Below are 22,345 nucleotides of genomic sequence, written 5' to 3'. Positions count from 1 at the left end.
CGGAGGGGGCCCCTCCTCCAATTGGTTCCACCAGATGGGCACATCTTGTTTCACGGAATCAGTGATGTTGCTTGATGACCTTTTTATGCTTTCGAGCCTCCTCAAGACTCTAAGCTCCTTGTGGGCAGGGAACGTGTCTACCAACTTTTGTGCTCTCCCAAGTGCTTAATACAGTGCTCTGCACACAGTGAGTGCTCAGTAAATATATTGATTGATTGCCTTTGCCCCTTTCCAGTTACTTAGCACTGGCCTTAACCCTGCTCCCTAGTGATATCATAAAGGATGGTACCAATCCCCCAAAGTGCCAACTAGTGGCCCAGTTTCCTGAAGGCTTACCCATGATGTTAGGCAGAGAATGATTCCTGCAACACTATCAATCAATCAGTGGTATTTATTGAGTGATTACTGAGTGCAGAGCACTGTTCTAAGCACTTGGGAAAACACAGTTCAACAGAGTGGGTAGACACGAACCCCGCCTATGGTGAGCTTAGAGTCTAGTCCCTTTTTGCTACCAGCCTCCCTTCTTTGTTCACCCAGGTGATGTTTTGTACGAACTACTTCAGTACATCAAGACTCAGAGGCAAGCCCTGGTCTGTGGCCCATTCTTCGGCACACCACTGAGGCAGACCTTAGCTGGACAGCACCATGGCCCTTTGGAAGGTAGACCTATGGGGAGGGGATTTTCTTGTGAGTCCTTGGAATCCATCCAAGAAACTTATTTCCCTTCTCCAGACACACCCTCTTTTTTTCTTTTTAATGGTAGTAGTTAATTACTAACTTTGTTCCAGGCGCTATACTAAGTGGTGGGGTAGTTGCAAGCTAATCAGGTTCGATTCAGTCCATGTCCCACGTGGGGTTCGCATCTTAATTCCCATTTTACAGATGAGGTCACTGAGGCACAGAGCAGTGAAATGACTTGTCCAAGGTCATACAGCAGACAGGGATTAGAACCCAGGTGCTTCTGAGTCCCAGGCCTCTGCTCCATACATTAGGCAACACTTCTTTCTCTTTTAGCAGGCTTGCTCTATTTTGAACCCCTGTGATCTGGTGATTCCTGGACACTGGGTGGAGCATTTTGGGGTGGGATTTCTGGGATGGGTGACATCCTGGGGCTGGGGGGTGGTTGTGTGGCAAAATCAGAGCCTTAGGTTTAGGGATAATCAATTAATCATTGGTCTTTACTGAGTACTTTCTATAATAATAATAATAATAATAATAATGTTGGTATTTGTTAAGCACTTACCAAATGCCAAGCACTGTTCTAAGTGCTGGAGTAGATACAAGGTAATCAGGTTGTCCCACATGGGACTCGCAATCTTAATCCCCATTTTACAGATGAGGTAACTGAGGCCCCGAGAAGTTAAGTGACTAGCCCAAAGTTGCATAGCTGACAAGTGGCAGAGCTGGGATTAGAAATCACCACCTCTGACTCCCAAGGCTGTGCTCTTTCCACTAAGCCACGCTGCTTCTCTCTATATGCAGAGCTCTATATGCTCTACATGTGGAGCACCGTATTAGGTGCTTAGGAGAGTACGATAAGAGTTAGTAGACACGGTCCCTGTCTTTAAGAAGCTTACGATTTGGTTAGGGGAGAGGTGCTGGCCTATCCTTACTCTAAAAAAGCTCAAACTATGAAGCAAGCATTCCCTAAAGACTGCCGGATCAGTGCTTGAAAGCCCTTCTGGGTAGTCCGACCCTCCTCCCTAAGGAGGTCCTGATTCCTGCCATCTCATAGGGGCTGGGCACCCTAGTTGGGTTGGACTATCTTTGCCTGCCTGGGCCTTTTCCCATGATGGAAGGCCCCTGAATATAACTAGAGAGGCAGTGAGGCCTAGTGGATGGAGCACGGTCCTGGGAGTCAGAAGCACCTGGGTTTTAATTTCGGCTCCGCTACTGTCTGCCTGGGCAACTCATTTCACTTCTCTGTGCCTCAGTTCCCTCATCTGTAAAATGGGGATTAAAACTGTGAGCCCCAGGTGGGACAGGGACTTTATCCATCCTGATTAGCTTGTATCTACCCCAGTGGCACATAGTGAGCGCTTAACAAATACATTAAAAAACCCCAACACGGACAAACAAAAAAACTTCTGGTTGTGACTTCTGAAGATTAGCGGGATTCTCTGATTGTCTCTGGAGATCATCATCATCATCAATCATATTTATTGAGCGCTTACTATGTGCAGAGCACTGTAGTAAGCGCTTGGGAAGTACAAATTGGCAACACATAGAGACAGTCCCTACCCAACAGTGGGCTCACAGTCTAAAAGATGAGACCATCTTGGGGATTGGCTGCTATGCCGCTCGCTCTGTCCTCCGGATAAACAGATTTTGGCGGAGGTCTGACCCTGACACCCAGAGGAAGAGGTTCTTGGGAAATGATGAGGTGGGCGTGGGATGGAGGCTGTTGGTTCAGAAGAATGAACAGGAGGTACGTTTCCTTCCAGAGCGGATTTACCAATCCCACCCTTCCCTCAAAGGAGTCCTGCCAGTACACCCACTGGACGTGGTGTCCGTCAACTCCCCAAGCAAGGCCGACCCCTCCCTCCCGCCGAGTGGTATCTCCCGCAGGGAGGAGCCACTCAATCTCTCGCACAGATCTGAAGTCAGCTACAGCGCTGAGGTTATCTGCTCTTTTACCACAGTCCCACAAGCCCCCATTGATGGGAAAATAGCAGGTGGGTATGAGGGTCCCTGGGGCCTTTGGGAGGGAAGGAGGGAAAGGGATTGGATGAGGGACTGTACAAGGCCAACTGTGTGTTTCAAAAGGAGAGAAAGGATGTTGTGTGTGTGTGTGTGGAGAGGATAGAGCTCTGAGCTAATCTATATAAATCTGGAGTTTTTATTCCCTGCCTTTATTTTCTGGGTTCGCCAGGATCAGCCCGTTGTTGGGTAGGGATTGCCTCTATATGTTGCCAAACTGTACTTTACAAGTGCTTAGTATGGTATTTGTTAAGCGCTTACTATGTGCGAAGCACTATTCTAAGCACTGGGGAGGTTACAAGGTGATCAGATTGTCCCACGGGGGGCTCACGGTTTTAATCCCCATTTGACAGATGAGGGAACTGAGGCCCAGAGAACTGAAGTGACTTGCCCAAAGTCACACAGCTGACAGTTGGCGGAGCTGGGATTTGAACCCATGACCTCTGACTCCAAAGCCCGGGCTCTTTCCACTGAGTCACGCTGCTTCTCAGTACAGTGCTCTGCACATAGTAAGCGCTCAATAAATACGATTGAATGAATGAAAATAGGCAGAAACTAGGCCCAAAGAGTCAAACTTCTGCAGATAGGGAGCATTAGATCGTAGCCATCATCATCATCATTGTCAAAGTGGGATTCGTAAAACGCTTACTATGTGCCAAACACTGTACTAAGCACTGGGGTAGGTACAAGATCACCCAGTTCCCCTTGGAGCTCACAGTCTAAGTAGGAACGAGGGAGAACAGGTATCGAATTCCCATTTTGCAGAGGAGGGAACTGAGGCACAGAGAAGTTAATTGATTTGCCCAAGGTCATGCAGCAGGCTAGTGATGGAGCCGGGATTAGAACCCAGGTCCTCTGACCCCCGGACCCATGCTCTTTCCACTAGGCCACACTGCTGCTTATGGCCTAGTGGATCATCTGTATTGATTGAGCAGCTACTACTTGCAGAGCACTAAATTGGGTATCTGGGAACATACGTTAAAAGTCAATGTCTTTGGCTTTGAGGAGTTTACAGTCTAGTGTGGGAGATGAGCAGAAATTCATCATATTTATACAGTAGGAAAAAAAGAACTTCCTCTGTTCCAAAATAAAAGTAGTAACAGCGAAAGGAAACAACTGGCAAAGAATGAATGTCAATGAATGAAACCAATAGACCGATATTCACATCAATTAATCGATAGTATTTACTGAAGGCTTACTCTGTGCTGAACACTGTACTAAGCCCTTGGGAGTATACAGTAGAGCTAGTGGACACGATGCTTGCTTTCACAGAGCTTACCAAACAGCAGGAAAGACAGACACTAAAATAAATGGAAAGTAGGGGAAAGTACAGAGTTTAAAGATATGTGTGGAAGAGTTAGGGGTGGAGAGGGTGAATACCCCAAGTGCTTCAGTGACATGGAAATCCAGAAGAGGCAGATGAGTGGTAAATAGAGTGGGGGAAAATGAGAGTTTATAGTCTAGTCGGGGAGACAGACATTGAAATAAATTACAATAGAGGAAGCAGCAGAGTATAAGGCTTTGGGACTGGGGTTGGAGTCAAAGTGCTTAGGGGATACAAGCCCAAGTGCAAAGTTGCGAAGACTCCTGAGAATCTCCAATCAAAAATCCTTCTAAAAGTCCCCGAAGCACCTCAGAACTCCCTGGAAATCTCACCCAATCAGACCCACCCAGAAGCCCACTTTCATTTTAAAACATTCAGACTAAAAGCTTAAATTTTCACTATGCATTTTAGATCATTCGTCGGGAGAGGCCAGGCGCATTCTATGGTTCTGGGCTGAATTATATTTCTTTGTGCTGTCATTTAGCTTTCTAGGTGATTTTTAATATTAACCTGATTACAATTTACAACATTAAATGCATTAATAGAACTGTACTATTCATCTATAATTGATTGAGAACCCAATTCTAGGGGCTTTTGGTAAAAATTGGGTATTTGGTGCTGATTCAGGAATTGAGCTTCCATTTATGAGTTTGCTCCGATGAGAAAACTGTTTCCTATTTACAAGATTTCTCCTTAAGGCACATTTTTCAGGAACCAATTCTGTTGGTAAGTCCAGGACTGTCTGTCTAGTTTATGTTCGTCCTATGATGTGACTCTCTCTGAGAAAGGGAGTGGAGCTCTACCTTATGAACCTAGCATCAAGTCAGATCCAAAGGGACCAGCCTGAAATTTGGGGTGAATTCAGAGACGATCCTGGACATAACTCCAAGAGTCATAAGTCGAGGACTTTCTGGACATGCTAGAGAAGAGATGTGGCCCACCTGCCTTGGGATTCCTTTGAGATTCTTCTGATCCAACTAATAATAATAATAATAATAATAATGGCGATTGTGGTATTTGTTAAGCACTTACTATGTGCCAAGCACTGTACTAAGCTCCGGGGTAGGTTTAAGCAAATCGAGTTGGACACCGTCTCTGTCCCACACGGGGCTCTCAGTATTAATCCCTGTTTTCAGATGAGGGATCCGAAGCACAGAGAAATGAATTGACTTGCCCAAGTTCACACAGAAGACCCCTGATGAAGCCGGGATTAGAGCCCAGGTCCTTCTGACTCCCTATCTCGTGCTCTATCCTTCAGGCCAAGCTGCTTCTCCTAAACATCACGATAAGCATCATGAAACAGATAATTTGGAGGGTGGGCAAGCAGGAATCCCACTTTCTTCTAAGTGTCTTTTGGTGCCAGATCAATCAATCATATTTATTGAACACTTACTGTATGCAGTGCACTGTTCTAAGCGCTTGGAAGAGTACAATGCAGCAGAGTCAGTAGACACGTTCCCTGCCTGTCACGAGCTTACAGTCTAGTTGGGGGAGTTTCACCAAATGGTGGGAAGAGGAAAACAGTAACTGTCCCTTCTTGCATTTTGAGAGAGACTCAGAATACTAAAAGTAGCGATCAGCCCATTGCTACCCCGCCGCTCTCCCAGAAGGCCACTGATGGGGTTCTGGTAGCACACCTTAATGCAAACGTTACACTGTGTCTTCCTGTGCTCACCCGCAGACTGCCGGTTGCTCTGGGATTATGTGTATCAGCTCCTTTCCGACCGCCGATACGAACGTTATATCAAGTGGGAAGATCAGGAGGCCAAGGTCTTTCGAGTCGTTGACCCGAATGGGCTTGCCAGACTCTGGGGAAACCACAAGGTAAATTTAGGTCTCAACAAGGTGGGAGGCCGGGGGTGCCTGCATAGGTGAGAGTCCGTTTCAGGCCTTGGGCTACTGTTGGGTTTCCGTTTCAACAGCCTTGGGTTGGGAAGGCCAAGAAGAAGCTCTGGATGCTTCCTGCTTCCCAGGCACTTGGGATCCAAAGTTAGTGCCAAGCAGGACCCTGTATAATTATTATTATTGTATCTGTTAAGTGCTTACTATGTGCCAAGCACTGTTCTAAGCACTGGGGTAGGTGTGAGATAATCAGGTCGGACACAGTCCCTGCCCCACATGGAACTCACTGTCTAAGGAGGAGGAGGTAAGACTTAACTCCCATTTTACAGGTGAAGAAACTGAAGCACAGAGAAGTTGAAGTGACTTCCCCCAGGTCACACAGCAGACAAGTGGCAGATCTGGGATTAGAACCCAGGTCCTCTGACTCTCAGACTAGTGTTCTTTCCACTAGGCTACACAGCAGGGTTAGTCTGGGCTGGTTTCATAAAGCAGGTCCATTTTAGGTAGAGCGCTGAAGGAGGGCAGCGGCACGGCAGTGATGGTTCTAATCCTGGCTCCAACACTTGTCTGCTGTGTGACCTTGGACAAGTCACTTAACTTCTCTGCTCCTCAGTTATATCATCTATAAAATGGGGATGAAGACTGTGAGCTCCATGTGGGACACTGACCATGTCCAACCCAATTTGCTTGCATCTACCCCAGCGCTTAATGCAGTGTCTGGCACAGTGGAAGTGCTTAACAAATACCAAAAAACAAATCAGCGCTTAGAACAGTGCTTTGCACATAGTAAGCGCTTAATAAATGCCATTTAAAAAAAATACCGATAAAAAAAAAAAAGGACCTAGGATCTTGTCCGAATAAATGAAGGCCCTGCTGAAATTAGGGCGGGACTGTCTGTCCTCACAGAACCGAGTCAACATGACATATGAGAAGATGTCACGGGCTTTGCGGCACTACTATAAACTGAATATAATCAAAAAGGAACCAGGCCAAAAGCTGTTGTTTAGGTAAGAGAAGGTCACCCTCCTTTCCTCCTTTCCTCCCCGCTTCACACCCCTAGGGAGTCAAAAGGGGGAAGTGGGTGGTGGTGGTGGTTGGGGCTCCTAGCCCGAGGGAGGGCCTGGCTCCACACTTTGTCTTGGTTCTGGTCCGTCCTGATGGGCGGATGCCGGGCCTGGGAGCCCGAGGGTCGTGGGTTCTAATCCTGCCACCCCTCCCACACCCCTCGTGTACTGCTGCTGGCTTTGGGAGGAGGAGACTTCATTCATTCAGTCGTATTTGTTGAGCGCTTACTGTGTGCAGAGCGCTGGACTAAGCACTTCCAGGAATGGGCGGGGATGAGGGAGGATCCCAGAGGATGTCACAGAATCCCTGTGGAAAGTTCGATCCCCTTCTTCAGAGATTTGCGGCCTGCAGGTGAGCAGGCATCCAGCTGGACTGCATTAGGCAATCAATCAGTGCTATTTATTGAACACTTACCGTGTGCAGAGCGACATATATTTGAACATATTTATTACTCTATTAATCATGTGTATATAGCTCCTTCCTCTCCCTCTCCACCCCCTCCCCATCCCCCCACCTTACCTCCTTCCCCTCCCGACAGCACCTGTATATATGTATATATGTTTGTACGTATTTATTACTCTATTTTATTTGTACATATTTATTCTATTTATTTTATTTTGTTAATATGTTTTGTTTTGTTGTCTGTCTCCCCCTTCTAGACTGTGAGCCTGCTGTTGGGTTGGGACCGTCTCTGTGTGTTGCCGACTTGTACTTCCCAAGCGCTTAGTCCAGTGCTGTGCACACAATAAGCGCTCAATAAATACGATCGAATGAATGAATGAATGAATGTCGCTTTGAATTCCAGATTTCTGAAAACCCCTGGGGAGATAGTCCATGACAAATCGAGCAAGCTGGAACAGCTCGCCCACCAGGAGCAGGAGGGTCTGGACTTCCAGGAGGAGCTGCTGGAAATATCACCCTAAGGAACTTCCAACTCTGGAAAACGCTCTCCGGACAATGCCCAGGGCTTACCCCGCCCCATAAGAACCCCAGCCTGGGCCAAGGCCACCCCTGCTTCCTGAACTCCGGGGTCCCCCCTTCCTCACCACTCCACCCCAGTCGCTGCTTTGGATTAGTTCTTATTTTTCTTCAAGACTCTGAAAGCAGCCTGGAGGATTGGAGGGGAGTGGGGTGGGGGGAGCTGGAGATGGAGAAGGCATCACCTGATCTCCCGCTGGAGATGGACACCTCGCCTTTCACTATCTCCCGTTATTCTGTCCTGTAGGGATTGTGTTTGGGATGGTTGAGGGTTGGGTGGCCCTGGGACGAGGTGGGGATTGAGTGAAGGTAAGTAGGTACCATTTCCTCTCGCGCGTATTTTCTGCCGATGTTAAAATTGAGACTTTAATCCGGCCTCTGCCCTCGCCCTCCTCCAAGCCTGCGGGACAAGGAGGAGCCGCTGTGAGAATCATCAGTTCGCCCATCTGGAGCACAAAACCAGGTCTGCTTCTTCTATGAGGAAATCTGATTCCCCTCTTCCTCATCATCAAAATGTGGTATTTGTTAAGTGCTTACTCTAGGCCGAGCACTGTCCTAAGAGGTGGAGTAGGTATGATATGATCAAATGAGACACAGTCCCTAATGCACATGGGGCTCACAGTCTAAGGGGGAGGGAGAACAGATATTGAACCCCCATTTTACAGAGGAGCGAACTGAGCAGTTCAACGACTGACTCAAGGCCACCCAACGGCCATGCGGCGAAGCAGGAATTAAAACCCAGGCCTCCTGACTTCGGGTGCTATGCTCTTTCCACCAGACCGTCTGAACAATCCTATATAGAGATCCAGCTGATTTGAGGGCTCAGGCACCCAAACTAAGCCCAAGTAGGGGGTTTTTCTGAAAAAGAGCCATCTTTACTTTCAAGGTGACTAGGGTAAGCGGTTGCCTTTCTGATATGGCTTTTGGACTGAGGAAGAAGCGGTAACACACACAGTTCCAGGAACACGTCTCTTCGTTATCATTTGACCATGGAAGGTTACCCGCTAGGGCTGGGCAGGCTCTCTCTCCACTTCAATCAATCAATCAATCAATCAATCAATGGTATTTATTGAGCATTGACTATGCAGGGCACTGTGTTAAGCTCTTGGGAAAGGACAATACAATAGAGCTGGTAGACACATTTCTTGCTCACTGTGGGCAGGGAATGTATCTGCTAATGCTGTCGTACTCTCCCAAGCACTTAATACAGTGCTCTGCATATAGTAAGTGCTCAATAAATCCCATTGATTGATTGATTAAGGAGCTCACAATCTAGAGGGGAAGACGGACATTAAAATGAGCACTGGTAGAGAGCCAGGAATCTCCCAGTGCTCCCATCATCTCCCAAAACTCCCGATTCCATCAAAATTAATCCTAGACAACCCTGGATTTTTAGATGTTGGGCTGCCACTCCCTACCAGGAGCAACTAGAAGCCTACTGTGGGATTGCCACCCATCACTGACTCTTCCTTTGGCTCTCTCTCCCTTTTCCCTCATCCTCATCCCTCTTCTTCTACCTTCCGCCCCACCCCCTCTCTCTGCCTCTGTTTCCCTCTTGCCCCTTCCTGAATCTTGTTCATCTTTCCCCTGCCCTGGGTTCCCAACCTCTGGCCCTTCTAGTTCAGGGGCTCAAACATTTTCATTCTGAGATGCTCCCTCCCTCCCTACCCACCACACACACACATATCCCTTCCCCAACACTGGACTCTCACCCAGAATAATGCTGTGTACATAGAAGCAGCATGGCATAGTGGATAAAGCACGGGGCCTAGGAATCAGAAGATCATGGGTTCTAATCCCGGCTCCACCACTTGTCTGCTGGGTGGCCTTGGGCAAGTCACTTCTCTGCGCTTTTTACCTCATCTGTAAAATGGGGATTAAGACTGTGTGTCCAATGCGGGACGGGGACTGTGTCCAATGTGGGTTGCTTGTAATAATAATAATATTAATAATAACAATGGTTTTTGTTAAGCGCTTACTACATGCCAAGCATTGTTCTAAGTGCTGGATCCACCCCAGTGCTTAGTACAGCACCAGGCACATAGTAAGCACTTAACAAATACCATTATTATTATTATTAGAAGAGATTACTCCAAAGCATAACCATGCCGAGGGTATGGATGGTGGAATGAAGCAAAGCAGTAGGTGGAATCCATTTAGACCTCAGGAAGGCTTTCCATTTCCCTTCCCATGACCCCGTCAGTATTGGCCAGGAAGGTTTGGGCCATTATGTCGCACTATCACAGTAGGGTGGAGGGTTGTTCCAGGACTGTCAGCCTGTGGGAAATGTACCAAGAGGTCCCCCCTCTGGGATCAGAGAAGCAGCGTGGCTCAGTGGAAAGAGCATGGGCTTTGGAGTTAGAGGTCATGGGTTCTAATCCTGGCTCTGCCAATTGTCAACTGTGTGACTTCGGGCAAGTCACTTAACTTCTCTGGGCTTCAGTTACCTTATCTGTAAAATGGGGATTAAGACTGTGAGCCCCCTGTGGGACAACCTGATCACCTTGTAACCTCCCCAGCGCTTAGAACGGTGCTTTGCACATAGTAAGCACTTAATAAATGCCATTATTATCAGGCCTAATCAATCAACCATAATTTATTAAGCACATACTTTGTGCAGAGCACTGTACTAAGTACTTAGGAGGGTACAATATAACAGTTTTTTATACGAAGTAACAGTCTTGTCACAGTCTTTATCAATAATAGTAATTGGGTAGTGGTTAAGTGCTTACTATGTGCAAGCACTGCATTCATTCATTCAATCGTATTTATTGAGCACTTACTTTGTGCGGAGCACTGTACTAAGCACTTGGAAATACAATACTAGTCCCTAGGGCTTAATATGGGCCGAGCACAGTACTAAGTGCTTGGGAGAGCACAATATAACCGTCTTTATATACAATATAATGGTCTAATCACAGTCTTTATCCATGATAGTAATCAGGTTCTAGTCCTTAGGGTAGATACAAGTTATTCAGGTCAGACACCATCCCTGTTCCACACAGGACCCACAGTCAAAGTAGGAAGGAAAATAGGAATGTCAGCCCCATTTAACAGATGAGGAAACTGAGGCACAGAGAAGTTTAGTGACATGTCCAGAGTCACACAGTGGACAAGTGGTGGAGCCGGGATTGGAACCCAGGTCCTCTAACTCCCAGCCCTGCACTCTTTCCATGGGGCCACACTGTTTCTCTATCAATCACCTGGATGGAGGAATCAAGAACATTAAATCTATCGATGTTGCGTATTGAGTGGAGTGACCAGCTCCTTGAAGAGCAGGGAATAAATGTCCTATCATCTTTAGGGCAAAGAAATGAGTCTACAAGAAATGATGAGATTTAGAGGACCAGTACGCTGTAGTACTGTTAGTCATATACATGTCAGCACTGAGGATCAATCTTCAGGTGTGCACAAGTTGGAAAGGATGGTGGATCTTGGCTTTGGTGGTGGCTTTTTCAGTCACACACATGCTCATGGGTGAATGAATATCACTGTCAGCGGTGCTTTCTTTGAATACCGAGAAACAGCTTGGCCTAATGGAAAGAGCACAGGTCTGGGAATTAGAGGATTTGGGGCCTAATCCCAGCTCTGCCACTTGTCTTCTGTGTGACCTTGAGACCTTGAGCAAGTCATTTCACTTTTCTGTGCCTCAGTTTCCTCACCTGTAAAATGGGGTTACAATACCTGCTCTCCCTTGTACTTAGACTGTGAGCCCAAAATGCAACATGGGCTGCATCTGACTTGATTTTCATGTCTCTACCTCAGCGCTTGGCACATCGTAAGCACTGAACAAATACCTACATTAATTATTATACGATAAGAAGGTAACACTCATTGGAACAAAACCCAAGCCCCCCCCCCCCCCCCCCAAAAAAAAAATAGAGGATGGAGAAAGCCTTAGTGTGGTTCACAGAGGGAACAGGAAAAGTTGTGGGTATCAGAGTGAATGAGAATCACCAGTGCAGGGCTTGAAAGTCAAGATGATCCTGGAATACGTGGTTTAGGGGAAGCATTGGCCGTTGGCCAGTAATGCTGATCTACTTTGCCCTTGATAAACTCGTATTTTGCAGTAGCTTTGGTCACCCCACTTTAAACAGAATAGGGACAGATTCCAAAGAAGAATGAAAGAGTTGAACAATGGAGTCAGTCAATCAATCATATTTATTGAATGCTTACTGTGGGTAGAGAACTGAACTAAGTGCTTGGGAGAGTGGAGTATGACAAGAGTTGTAGAGATGTTCCCTGCTGAGAAAACTCAAAGAAATTGGGGGGTGTTGAGCCCGAGAAAGCTGAGGTGAGTTGTAGTGCTTCCATCATTCACTATTATAAGCGCTTAGGAGAATACAATATAATAGAGTTGGTTGCCTCAACCTCTGCCCTCAAGGAGCTTACAGTCAAACATAGCGGGGAGTCGATTTCCATAACTAGTGGTCAGTAGATAAATGTTCTTTGTTCCTAAAATCAGGATAGGAAACGCGTGTATGGTTCTGTTTATGGGGAGCTCGTGTGCAGAGCTTCATGATCCAAGCCATTAAGCAGATTTGCTCAGTGAAATGTTTTCACTTTCTGAAAAATCAGATTGCTCATGTTGAATCTGAAATAAACTCATCAGTTTGGGTCTGGTTGGTAAGTTTCTGGCATCCTTTCCATCAGGAGATGGGAAAACTTTTCTTGGGACTCTTAATCCTTGACTCTGTCTTTATGAGGAGGAGTGGGACCTTTCCAAGTCCTGTCCATCTTACAGAAATCAATCAATCAATTGTATTTGTGTTTGTGTGCCGAGTACTGTACTAGGCACTTAGGATAATACAACACAACAATATAAAAGAAACATTCCCTGCCCATGATGAATTTACAGACTAGAAGGGGGAACAGACATTTATATAAATAAATACATTATGGATGTATACACAAGTGCTGTGGGTCTGGCGGGGGTGGGCGATGAGTAAAGGGATCAAAGTCAGGGTGACGCAGAAGGGAGTGGGAAAGGAGGAAAGGATGGCTTAGTCAGGGAAGGCCTCTTGTAGGAGATGGGCCTTCAGTAAGACTTTGAAGATGGGAGAGTAATTGTCCGTAGGATAGGAAGGAGGTTGGGCATTCCAGGTCAGAGGCAGGATGTGGGCCAGAAGATGATGGCGAGATAGACGAGATTGAGGTAAAGTGAGTAGGTTGACATTAGAGGAGCAAAGTTGCGGGAGGTTGGGTTGTAGTAGGAGAGTAGCAAGGTGAGGTAGGAGGGGGCACGGTGATTGAGTGCTTTAAAACCGATGGTAAGGAGTTTCTGTTTGATTCGTAGGCAAATGAGCAACCACTGGAGGTTCTTGAGGATTGGGGAAGCAGGGCCTGAACAATTTTGTAGAGAAATGATCTGGGCAGCTGAGTGAAGAGAGAAGGAAGCAGGGAGGTCAGCAAGAAAGCTGATACAGTAATCAAGGAGGGTTAGAATAAGTGCGTGGATTATTGTGGTAGCAGTTTGGGTGGAGGGGACAGGGTGGATTTTAGTGATGTTGTGAAGGTTGAGACAATAGGATTTAGTAGTAGATTGAATATGTGGGTTGAATGGGAGCAAGGAGTCAAGGATAATGCCAAAGTTAGGGCTTATGAGACAGAAAGGATGGTGGTGCTGTCTACAGTGATGGGAAGGTCAGGGGGAAGACAGGGTTTGGGTCTTGAGAAAAGGAGTTCTATTTTTAGGTGTCGGCAGGACATTTAATTAGAGATATCTTGAAAACAGGAGGAAATGTGAGACTGTAGAGAGGGAGAGATCAGGGCTGGAGATGTAGATTTGGAAATCATCCACATAGATGATAGATGATAGAAGCCATGGGATTGAGTGAGTTCTCCAAGGGAGTGGGTGTAGATGGAGAATAGAAGGGGACTCAGAACTAAACCTTGAGAGACCCCCACAGTTAGGGGACTGGAAATAGAGGAAGAGCCCACAAAAGAGACTGAGAATGAAAGCCCAGAGAGATAGGAGGAGAACCAGGAGAGGACAGTGTTAGTGAACCCGAGGTTGGATAATGTTTCCAGGAGAAGGGGGTGGTTGACGGTATCGAAGGCAGCTGAGAGACCAAGAAGGATTAGGATAGAGTAGAGGCCATTGATTTTGACAAGAAAGAGATCATCTGTGACCTTTGGTAGGGTGATTTCTGTGGAGTGAAGGGGGTGAAAGCCAGATTGGAGGTGGTTAAGGAGGAAAATTGGAGGAGAGGACCTTGAGACAGCGGGTGTAGACATCTCACTCAAGGAGTTCGGAGAAGAACGGTAGGAGGGAGATGGGGTGATCACTGGAGGGAGCCATGAAGTCAAGGGAGGACTTTTTTAAGAAGGGGTGACATGAGCATATTTGAAAGAAGTGGGGAAGAAGCCACTGGAGAGGGAACAGTTGAAGATGGTGGTCAGGTAGGGAAGAACGAGGGGGCAAGTGTTTTGATAAGGTGAGAAGGGATGGGGTCAGAGGTGCAGTTGGAAGGGGTGGATTTTGAGAGAAGGCAGGAGATCTCTTGAGAAATTGTGGGGAAATTTGGGAGCTGGAGGAGCTGGGAGGCACTGGAGAAGAGCGATTTTAGGGTGACCATGCTTGATAGTTTCAATTTTCTCAATAAAGTAGGTAATACTAATGATGGCATTTGTTAAGCACTTACTATGTGCCGGGCACTGTACTAAATGCTGGGGTGGATACAAGCAAATCGAGTTGGACACAGTCCCTGTTCCAAGTGGGGGGTCACAGTCTCCATCCCCATTTTACAGATGAGGTAACTGAGGCACCCAAAAGTGAAGTCACTTGCCCAAGGTCACACAGCAGACATGTGGTGGAGCCGGGATTAGAAACCACGACCTTCTAATTCCCACTACACCATGCTGCTTCTCCAGCCAGGTCATCCAACTTGTACTTCCCAAGCACTTAGTACAGTTGCTCTGCACAGAGTAGCGCTCAATAAATACGATTGAATGAATAATAATAATAATGACATTTGTTAAGCACTTACTATATGTGAAGCACTGTTCTAAACGCTGGGGTGGATACAGGGTGATCAGGTTGTCCCACGTGGGGCTCACAGTCTTAATCCCCATTTTACAGATGAGGGAACTGAGGCACAGAAAAGTTAGCCCAAAGCACACAGCAGACAAGCGGCGGAAATGGGATTAGAACCCTTGACCTCTGATTCCCAAGCCCTTGCTCTTTCCACTGAGCCACGCTACTTCTCTGTTTACACTCTAGCACAGTGAAATAAAGGACAGGTAGGGAAAGCAACCAAGTACAAAGATTGTACCTATGTGCTCAGGGATGAGAGTGGTGCTTACAGACTCAAGTGCATGGGTGACAGAGCAGGAAGGGAAAATAGAAAAGACGGGAGAGATGAAAGATAATGATGTTTCAAAATGTAGGGATGTTCAGTACACTACATTACAATTTGGGAGACTTTCTGTTAAGCATAAGGACAACCAAAACCCTCAAATTCAGAAAATAACCCTCTAGATTGTCAGCTTCTCCTCCAGACTGTAAGCTTCCTTGTGGGCAGGGAATGTACCTACCAACTCGGTTCCCAAGTTCAGAGTACACTGCTCTGACCTTAAGCGTTCTTCAGATACACTGGATTGATTGACTGAATCCAACGGGGTGTATGCTGGAAAGACTGCTATCTAGGTGGGCAGCATATTTTGGCCTAAGGCTAACTTTGACCCCGATATGCAAGTCTAGCCATAAACCGTCTTCAGACTTGCCCCATGCCCTGTCGCTAAACCCAAGAACGGGTGTGTATAAACTAGGATGGACAGCTGCCCCATTTTCAGCAGTTTTCACACATCTAAATAGGGGGAAAGAGGTCATCATCATCATCATCAATCGTATTTATTGAGCGCTTACAATGTGCAGAGCACTGTACTAAGCGCTTGGGAAGCACAAATTGGCAACATATAGAGACAGTCCCTACCCAACAGTGGGCTCACAGTCTAAAAGGGGGGAGACAGAGAACAAAACCAAACATACTAACAAAATAAAATAAATAGAATAGATATGTACAAGTAAAATAAATAATTAAATAAATAAATAGAGTAATAAATATGTACAAACATATATACATATATACAGGTGCTGTGGGGAAGGGAAGGAGGTAAGATGGGGGGGATGGAGAGGGGGACGAGGGGGAGAGGAAGGAAGGGGCTCGGTCTAGGAAGGCCTCCTGGAGGTCAGCAAAGGGGTGTTTGGTATTCCTGATCGGCCAGCACTCCCCCATCTTCAAAGTCTTATTAAAAGATATCTCCAGAAAGCCTTTCTAATCTCTCATCTCCCCACCCTATCTTCCCTCCCTTCTGCAACATCTATGCATTTGAATCCATGGCCCACCTCTGTCCCCAGAGCACCTATGAAGAGCAATCAATAGTACTTACTGAGCACTCACTGTCTGCAGAACGCACTACCTGCACTCTACCCGTAACCTATTTTAATGTCTGTCTCACCACATAGATTGTGAACTCATCATCATCACCAACATCATCAATAGTATTTATTGAGCGCTTACTGTGTGCAGAGCACTGTACTAAGCACTTTTAAGAGTGCAACACAATATAACCAACACATTCCCTGCTCACAACAAGCTTACAGTCCAGAGGGGGAGAACAGCTCTTAATATGAACTCCTTGAGGGCAGAAGCGTGGCTTGCTCTACTTCCATCTCCCAAGCATTTATCAGAGTGCTCTGCATGCAGTCAATCAGTGCAATAAATACCACTGATTGATTGACAGCCTTGGGTGCCATCAATAATAATAATAATAATAATGATGATAATAATAATAATAGTACTTGTTAAGTGTTTACTGTCTGCCAAGCACTGTCCTAAGCACTGGGGTGTATACAAGCAAATGAATTAGGGGGGAGGGATGGGGGATGGGTTGGGATGGAATGGGGTTCAGAGACCTCAAGTCACTTTCCCCAAGATACACAGTACACTGTGGGCAGAACTGGACAGATAGATCACCCTGTCATTGCGATTCCAGTGCTAGACCCAATCAGTCAATCAATCAATCAATTAATGGTATTCATTGAATGCTTACTGCAGAGCACAATACTAAGCACTTGGGAGAGTAATAAATCCATCAGTGGTATTTACTGAGTGCTTATGGTGTGCAGAGCACTGTACTAAGCACTTGGGAGAGTAATAATAATAATAATGATGGTATTTGTTAAGTGCTTACTATGTGCAAAGCACTGTTCTAAGCGCTGGGGGGGGGGGATTCAAGGTGATCCGGTTGTTCCACGTGGGGCTCACAGTCTTAATCCCCATTTTCCAGATGAGGTACAATACAACCGAGTTGGCAGACACGTTCCCTGCACACAAAGAGTTCACAGTCTAGAGCAGGAGACACACAGTAATATAAATTAATTACAGATATGTCCATATGTGCTGGAGGGCTAAGTGCTATACAAATACCATCATTATTATTATTGTTATTAATTGCTCGTTGGGTGCAGGTGTAATACAATACAACATGATTCAGAGTTGCCCTCAAAGAGCTTTCAGTCTAGGGGGGAGATTGGACACCTGTGGCAGAACTGGAAAATGGGGGTTTGGAAACAATACAAGAATGATGGGCAGTCAACTGACCTTCAAAACAGCCTGACCTAGTGGATAGAGCCCAGGTTTGGAATAATAATAATAATAATAATAATAATAATAGCATTTGTTAAGCGCTTACTATGTGTGAAGCACTGTTCTAAGCGCTGGGGGGGGGATACAAGGTGATCAGGTTGTCCCGCGTGGGGCTCACAGTCATCATCCCCATTTTCCAGATGAGGTAACTGAGGCTCCAAGAAGTGAAGTGACTTGCCCAAGGTCACACAGCAGACATGTGGCGGAGCCGGGATTCGAACCCACGACCTCTGACTCCAAAGCCCATGCTTTTTCCACTGAGCCACGCTGCTTCCCGACAGGTAAGAGGGGTCTAGCGTGGGGACAGACATTTTCAATAGAGGGAACTGGAAGTCAGAAGGACCTGGATTCTAATCCCTGCTCTGCCACGTGTCTGCTGTGTGACCTTGGGCAAATCACTTCACTTCTCTAAGCCTCAGTTCCCTCGTCTGTAAAATGGGAATTGAGACTGGGAGCCCTGTGTGGGACGGGGACTGAGTCCAACCTGATTTACTTGTATCTACCCCAGCACTTAGTATAGTGCTTGGCACATAGTAAGCGCTTAACAAATTCTACAGTTATTGTTATTATTATTATTACAGTGTCTGGCACATAGTAAGTGCTTAACAAATACTATTATTATTATTTACGCATTCTGGTCCAGCCCCATTGCTAGGAAAATCAATCTTCTACAGGGTCTTCTCTGTGGCCCCTCTGGCTCACCTGCCCAGTGAGGTCTGGTCAGCCTGCTAGGCACTAGCCAGCAGCAGCTGCATTGCTAGCTCTCCCCGCACTTGAGAACATTGCCATTTTATGAGGCCAAAGTCCAAATTTATCGGCGTTCCCTGACTCAGGATGGCCTGGCGCGGGTTGGGAATTCCCTGCCCTAAAGGACTACGACCCAGGTGGTTATTTCCCCTTCCCGGAGAACAAGGCCAGTTTTAGACTTCCCCAGCTCTGAGGTGTGGCCAAAGGAACCACCCGCGAAAGTTCAGCATGATGCCATTATGCCATGCTACACATACACACAGCCTAACATGAGTGATCATGTTAAACGTGACATTTTTCACCGATGAGCACTTTCCTACCGCTGTTGTCGCCGTGCCACCCCTCGATCTAGTGCCTTAGGTAGGTTAGTTCCCAGATCTCGACTTACCCTAGCTAATGGATTCCCTCCTTTTTGCCACCATCTTTGAGGAGGGCAGTTGTGTGGTCTGTCTTTGAGAGGAGCCTTGAGGTAGCTATCTTTGAGAGAAGACAAGAGGAGGTCATCTTTGAGAGAAGCAGCGTGGCCTATCAATCAATCAATCAATCGTAGTTATTGAGAACTTACTGTGTGCAGAGCACTGTACTAAGCGCTTGGGAAGTACAAGTTGGCAACACATAGAGACGGTCCCTACCCAACAACGGGCTCACAGTCTAGAAGGGGGAGACAGAGAACAAATCATATTAAAAAAACAAAATAAATAGAATAGATATGAACAAGCAAAATAAATAAATAAATAGTGAATAGTGAATAGAGCACAGGGCTGGGAGTCAGAAGGGCCTGGGTTCTAATCCTGGGTCCACCATTGTCTGCTTTGGGCATGTCACTTCACTTCTCTGTGCCTCAGTTACAACATCTGTAAAATGGGGATTTAGACTATGAGCCCTATGTGGGACATGGACTGTGTTCAACCTGATTGGCTTGTATTTACCCCAGTGTTAGTACAGTGCTTGTGGCACACAGTAAGCGTTTAGCAGACCATTAAAAAGCCATGAGGTGACTAGCTTTGAGAGAAGCTATGAGGTGACCAGCATGGAGAGAATCCATGAAATGACCAGCTTTGAGAAGGGCAGTGTTACGATAATCTTTGAGAGAAGCCATGAGATGGCCATCTTTGAGAATGGACACCTAGACCCTGGCTATTAATTTAAGCCCCACCATTGAGTGGGGTCAGGATCCCAGAATCTCCCAGTGTTTCAGTTTTTCTTCCTCAGCATTCATGGTTCTATGTGGGGAGCGGGGGTCTCAGGAGGGCAAGACTGGAAGCTCAATCGCAAAAGTCCTCTCCTCTTCCCCTAAATAATAATAATAATAATGGGTATTTGTTAAGCGCTTTCTATGTGACACGCACTGTTTCCTGGGAGAGATACAAGGTTATCAGGTTGTCCCAGGTGGGGCTCACAGTCTTCACCCCCATTTTACAGATGAGATAACTGAGGCACAGAGAAGTTAAGTGACTTATCCAAAGTCACACAGCTGACAACTGGCAGAGCTGAAATTAGAACCCAAGACCTCTGACTCCCAAGGCCGTGCTCTTCTACTAAGCCATGCTGCTTCTCTACTCGAGTCTGCTCTCTCTATATTGAACCTCCCCCCAGCCTCTCCTATTAGGGACCATGATCCGGAGTACAACTGTCTTCTGTCTTTTCTGCCCCAGCCCCCACCTCCTTTTTCTTTTTTTTTTTATGATATATGTTGAACACATACTGTGTGCCCGGCACTGTACTAAACGCTGAGGTTGACACAAGCAAATCAGGTTGGACACAGTCCCTGTCCCACATAGGGCTCACAGTCTTAATCTCCATTTTCCAGATGAGGTAACTGAGGCACCTACAAGTGAAGTGACTTGTCCAAGGTCACACAGCAGACAGATGGCGGAGCCAGGAATAGAGCCCTGACTTCGAGGCCCCTGATCTTTTCTCTAGATTACCTTGCTTCTCAAGAAGGAGGTGTCAGGTCTCGCTACGTAGTTGGGCCTGAACTGCATCTCAGTCCTCCTGGAAAACTCTGGAGAAGTCTGCATCTCTTCTCTAGGTCCCACTGGCCTTCTGCTTCTGGGAGCTGCTGAGCCACAGGGTAGTTAAGGTTTCTCTCCCTTGCCCTTCCCTCACTTGGGGGATGGGACAAAATTTCCCACTTTAGGTTCTGCCAACCAGCCCAAAAGGTCTCTGATGGATCCTGTTTTGTCTGGGGTGGCCAAAGGTATCCCAATGACCATGAGATGGTGGCACCAACCTCTCCCTCCTCCCCTCGTCCTCCTTGCCCTCCTCCTCATCCTCCTCCTTTTTTCGCCTCCTTGCCCTCCTCCTCCTCCACCTTTTTTCTCCTCCTTGCCCTCCTTCTCCTCCTCCTTTTTCTCCTCCTTGCCCTCCTCCTCATCCTCCTCCTTTCTCTCCTCCTTGCCCTCCTCCTCATCCTCCTCCTTTCTCTCCTCCTTGCCCTCCTCCTCATCCTCCTTTCTCTCCTCCTTGCCCTCCTCCTTATCCTCCTTTCTCTCCTTCTCACCCCCCCCTTCTTCGTCCTCCTCCTTGCCCTCCTCTTCTTTCTACTCCTCTCCCTCCTCGTGTTTTTTGGTGCAGGCAGAAAAAGCCTCTATAGCCACCGTGACTTTGTGGTTGAACTGGTCCTTCTCCAGCCGCTTCCTGGAGCCTCCAGCGGAAAAACTGTGCTGGAACCACTGGGAAAAGGCTCAGGAAGGGCCAGTTCTGTGGGGGCTTCCTTAGTCAAAGCTTCTGCTGCAACTAGAGTGGCCCGGTTGGAAAGAGCCCTGGCCTGGGAATCAGAGGACCTGGAATCTACCCCTGACTCTGCTGCTTTTCTGCTGTGAATTTCTGGGCAAGTCACTTTACTTTTCGGTGCCTCAGTCATCTCACCTATAAAATGGAGATTTAAGACTGTGAGACCCATGGAACAGGGATTGTAACCAACCTGATTAGCTTGTTTCTACCCAAGAGCTTAGTAAAGTGTCTGGCACATAGTAATGGCTTAACAAATACCATAAAAACCCCACCAAAAAGACAAAACAAAAAAACAACAAAAAAACTTGGATGATACTTCGTTCGGGTGAGGTCTGGGCAGCAGCTGGAAGGTGGATCTGTCTGTTACCTCCTCTTTCTCTCTGCCTTTTCCCCTGCCTCTCGCTCTGTCTTTCCTTTTCTCTTTCTCTCCATATCCTGCCTCCACCCCCCTCTTCTTCTCTCTTCTCCTCTCTTAATTTCTTCACCCTCCTTTCTACCCTCCTTCTACACCTTTCCATCTCAAGTACCCCACTCATGTCCCAACTTTGGGTCCCTTCCAAAATTGCCACCTAGCCCTTGGGGAAATATCCAACAGGCTCCGGGGAAGGAGGAGCTGTTACATTACAGCCTGGCGGCTCTTAGTTCCAGCCACCACCTGTTGGCTGGCTTTAATTACCTATCCCATGTGATGCTCAGGTAAGGTCACCCTTGTTATTTATTTAATAATAATAACTGCGGTATTTTCTAAGTGCTTATTGTGTGCCAGGCACTGAACATAAGTGCTGGGGTGAGTACAAGCAAATCAGGTTGGACACAGTCCCTGTCCCACCTGGGGCTCACAGGAAAGAGTACAGGCTTTGGAGTCAGGTGTCATGGGTTCAAATACCGGCTCTGTCCATTGTCATCTGTGTGACTTTGGGCAAGTCACTTAACTTCTCTGTGCCTCAGTTACCTCATCTGTAAAATGGGGATTAAGACTGCGAGCCCCCCGTGGGACAATCTGATCGCCTTGTAACCTCCCCAGCGCTTAGAACAGTGCTTTGCACGTAGTAAGCACTTAGCAAATGCCATTATTACTATTATTATTTTATTTATGCCCATTTTACAGTTGAGGTAATTGAGGCAAAGAGATGAGAAGTGACTTGTCAAGGCCACACAGCAGACAAGTAGAGGAGCCAGAATTAGCACCCACAACGTACTGACTCTCAGGCCTGTGTTCTACCCACTACGTCGTGCTGCTTCTCTCTCTGCTCTTTCTCTGTGCTGGTATTGCCCTTCCTCCATCCTCTCTCCTTTCCATGTA

General features: G+C 46.8%; 1 protein-coding gene across 2 annotated transcripts in view; it reads left to right on the top strand.

Annotated features, from left to right (window-relative positions):
- The window catches only part of ETV7 (ETS variant transcription factor 7), a 28,407-nt gene extending 19,413 nt beyond the window's left edge, over nt 1-8,994 (top strand). The window contains exons 5-9 of one of the 2 annotated variants that reach the window (XM_038749270.1): nt 538-660; nt 2,478-2,675; nt 5,706-5,848; nt 6,773-6,873; nt 7,737-8,994. In XM_038749270.1, the coding sequence (XP_038605198.1) occupies nt 538-660; nt 2,478-2,675; nt 5,706-5,848; nt 6,773-6,873; nt 7,737-7,854 (683 nt within the window). In that variant the 3' untranslated portion in view covers nt 7,855-8,994. Of the gene's footprint in view, nt 1-537; nt 661-2,444; nt 2,676-5,705; nt 5,849-6,772; nt 6,874-7,736 lie in introns of both variants that reach the window. The other variant, XM_038749269.1, reaches the window with a different exon arrangement.
- The last annotated feature ends 13,351 nt before the right edge of the window (nt 8,995-22,345 follow it).

Source organism: Tachyglossus aculeatus, chromosome 7 (assembly GCF_015852505.1).
Source record: "Tachyglossus aculeatus isolate mTacAcu1 chromosome 7, mTacAcu1.pri, whole genome shotgun sequence".
Taxonomy (NCBI): domain Eukaryota; kingdom Metazoa; phylum Chordata; class Mammalia; order Monotremata; family Tachyglossidae; genus Tachyglossus; species Tachyglossus aculeatus.
Note: the sequence above shows the minus strand (reverse complement) of the source record. Positions and strands in the feature narration are given on the sequence as shown.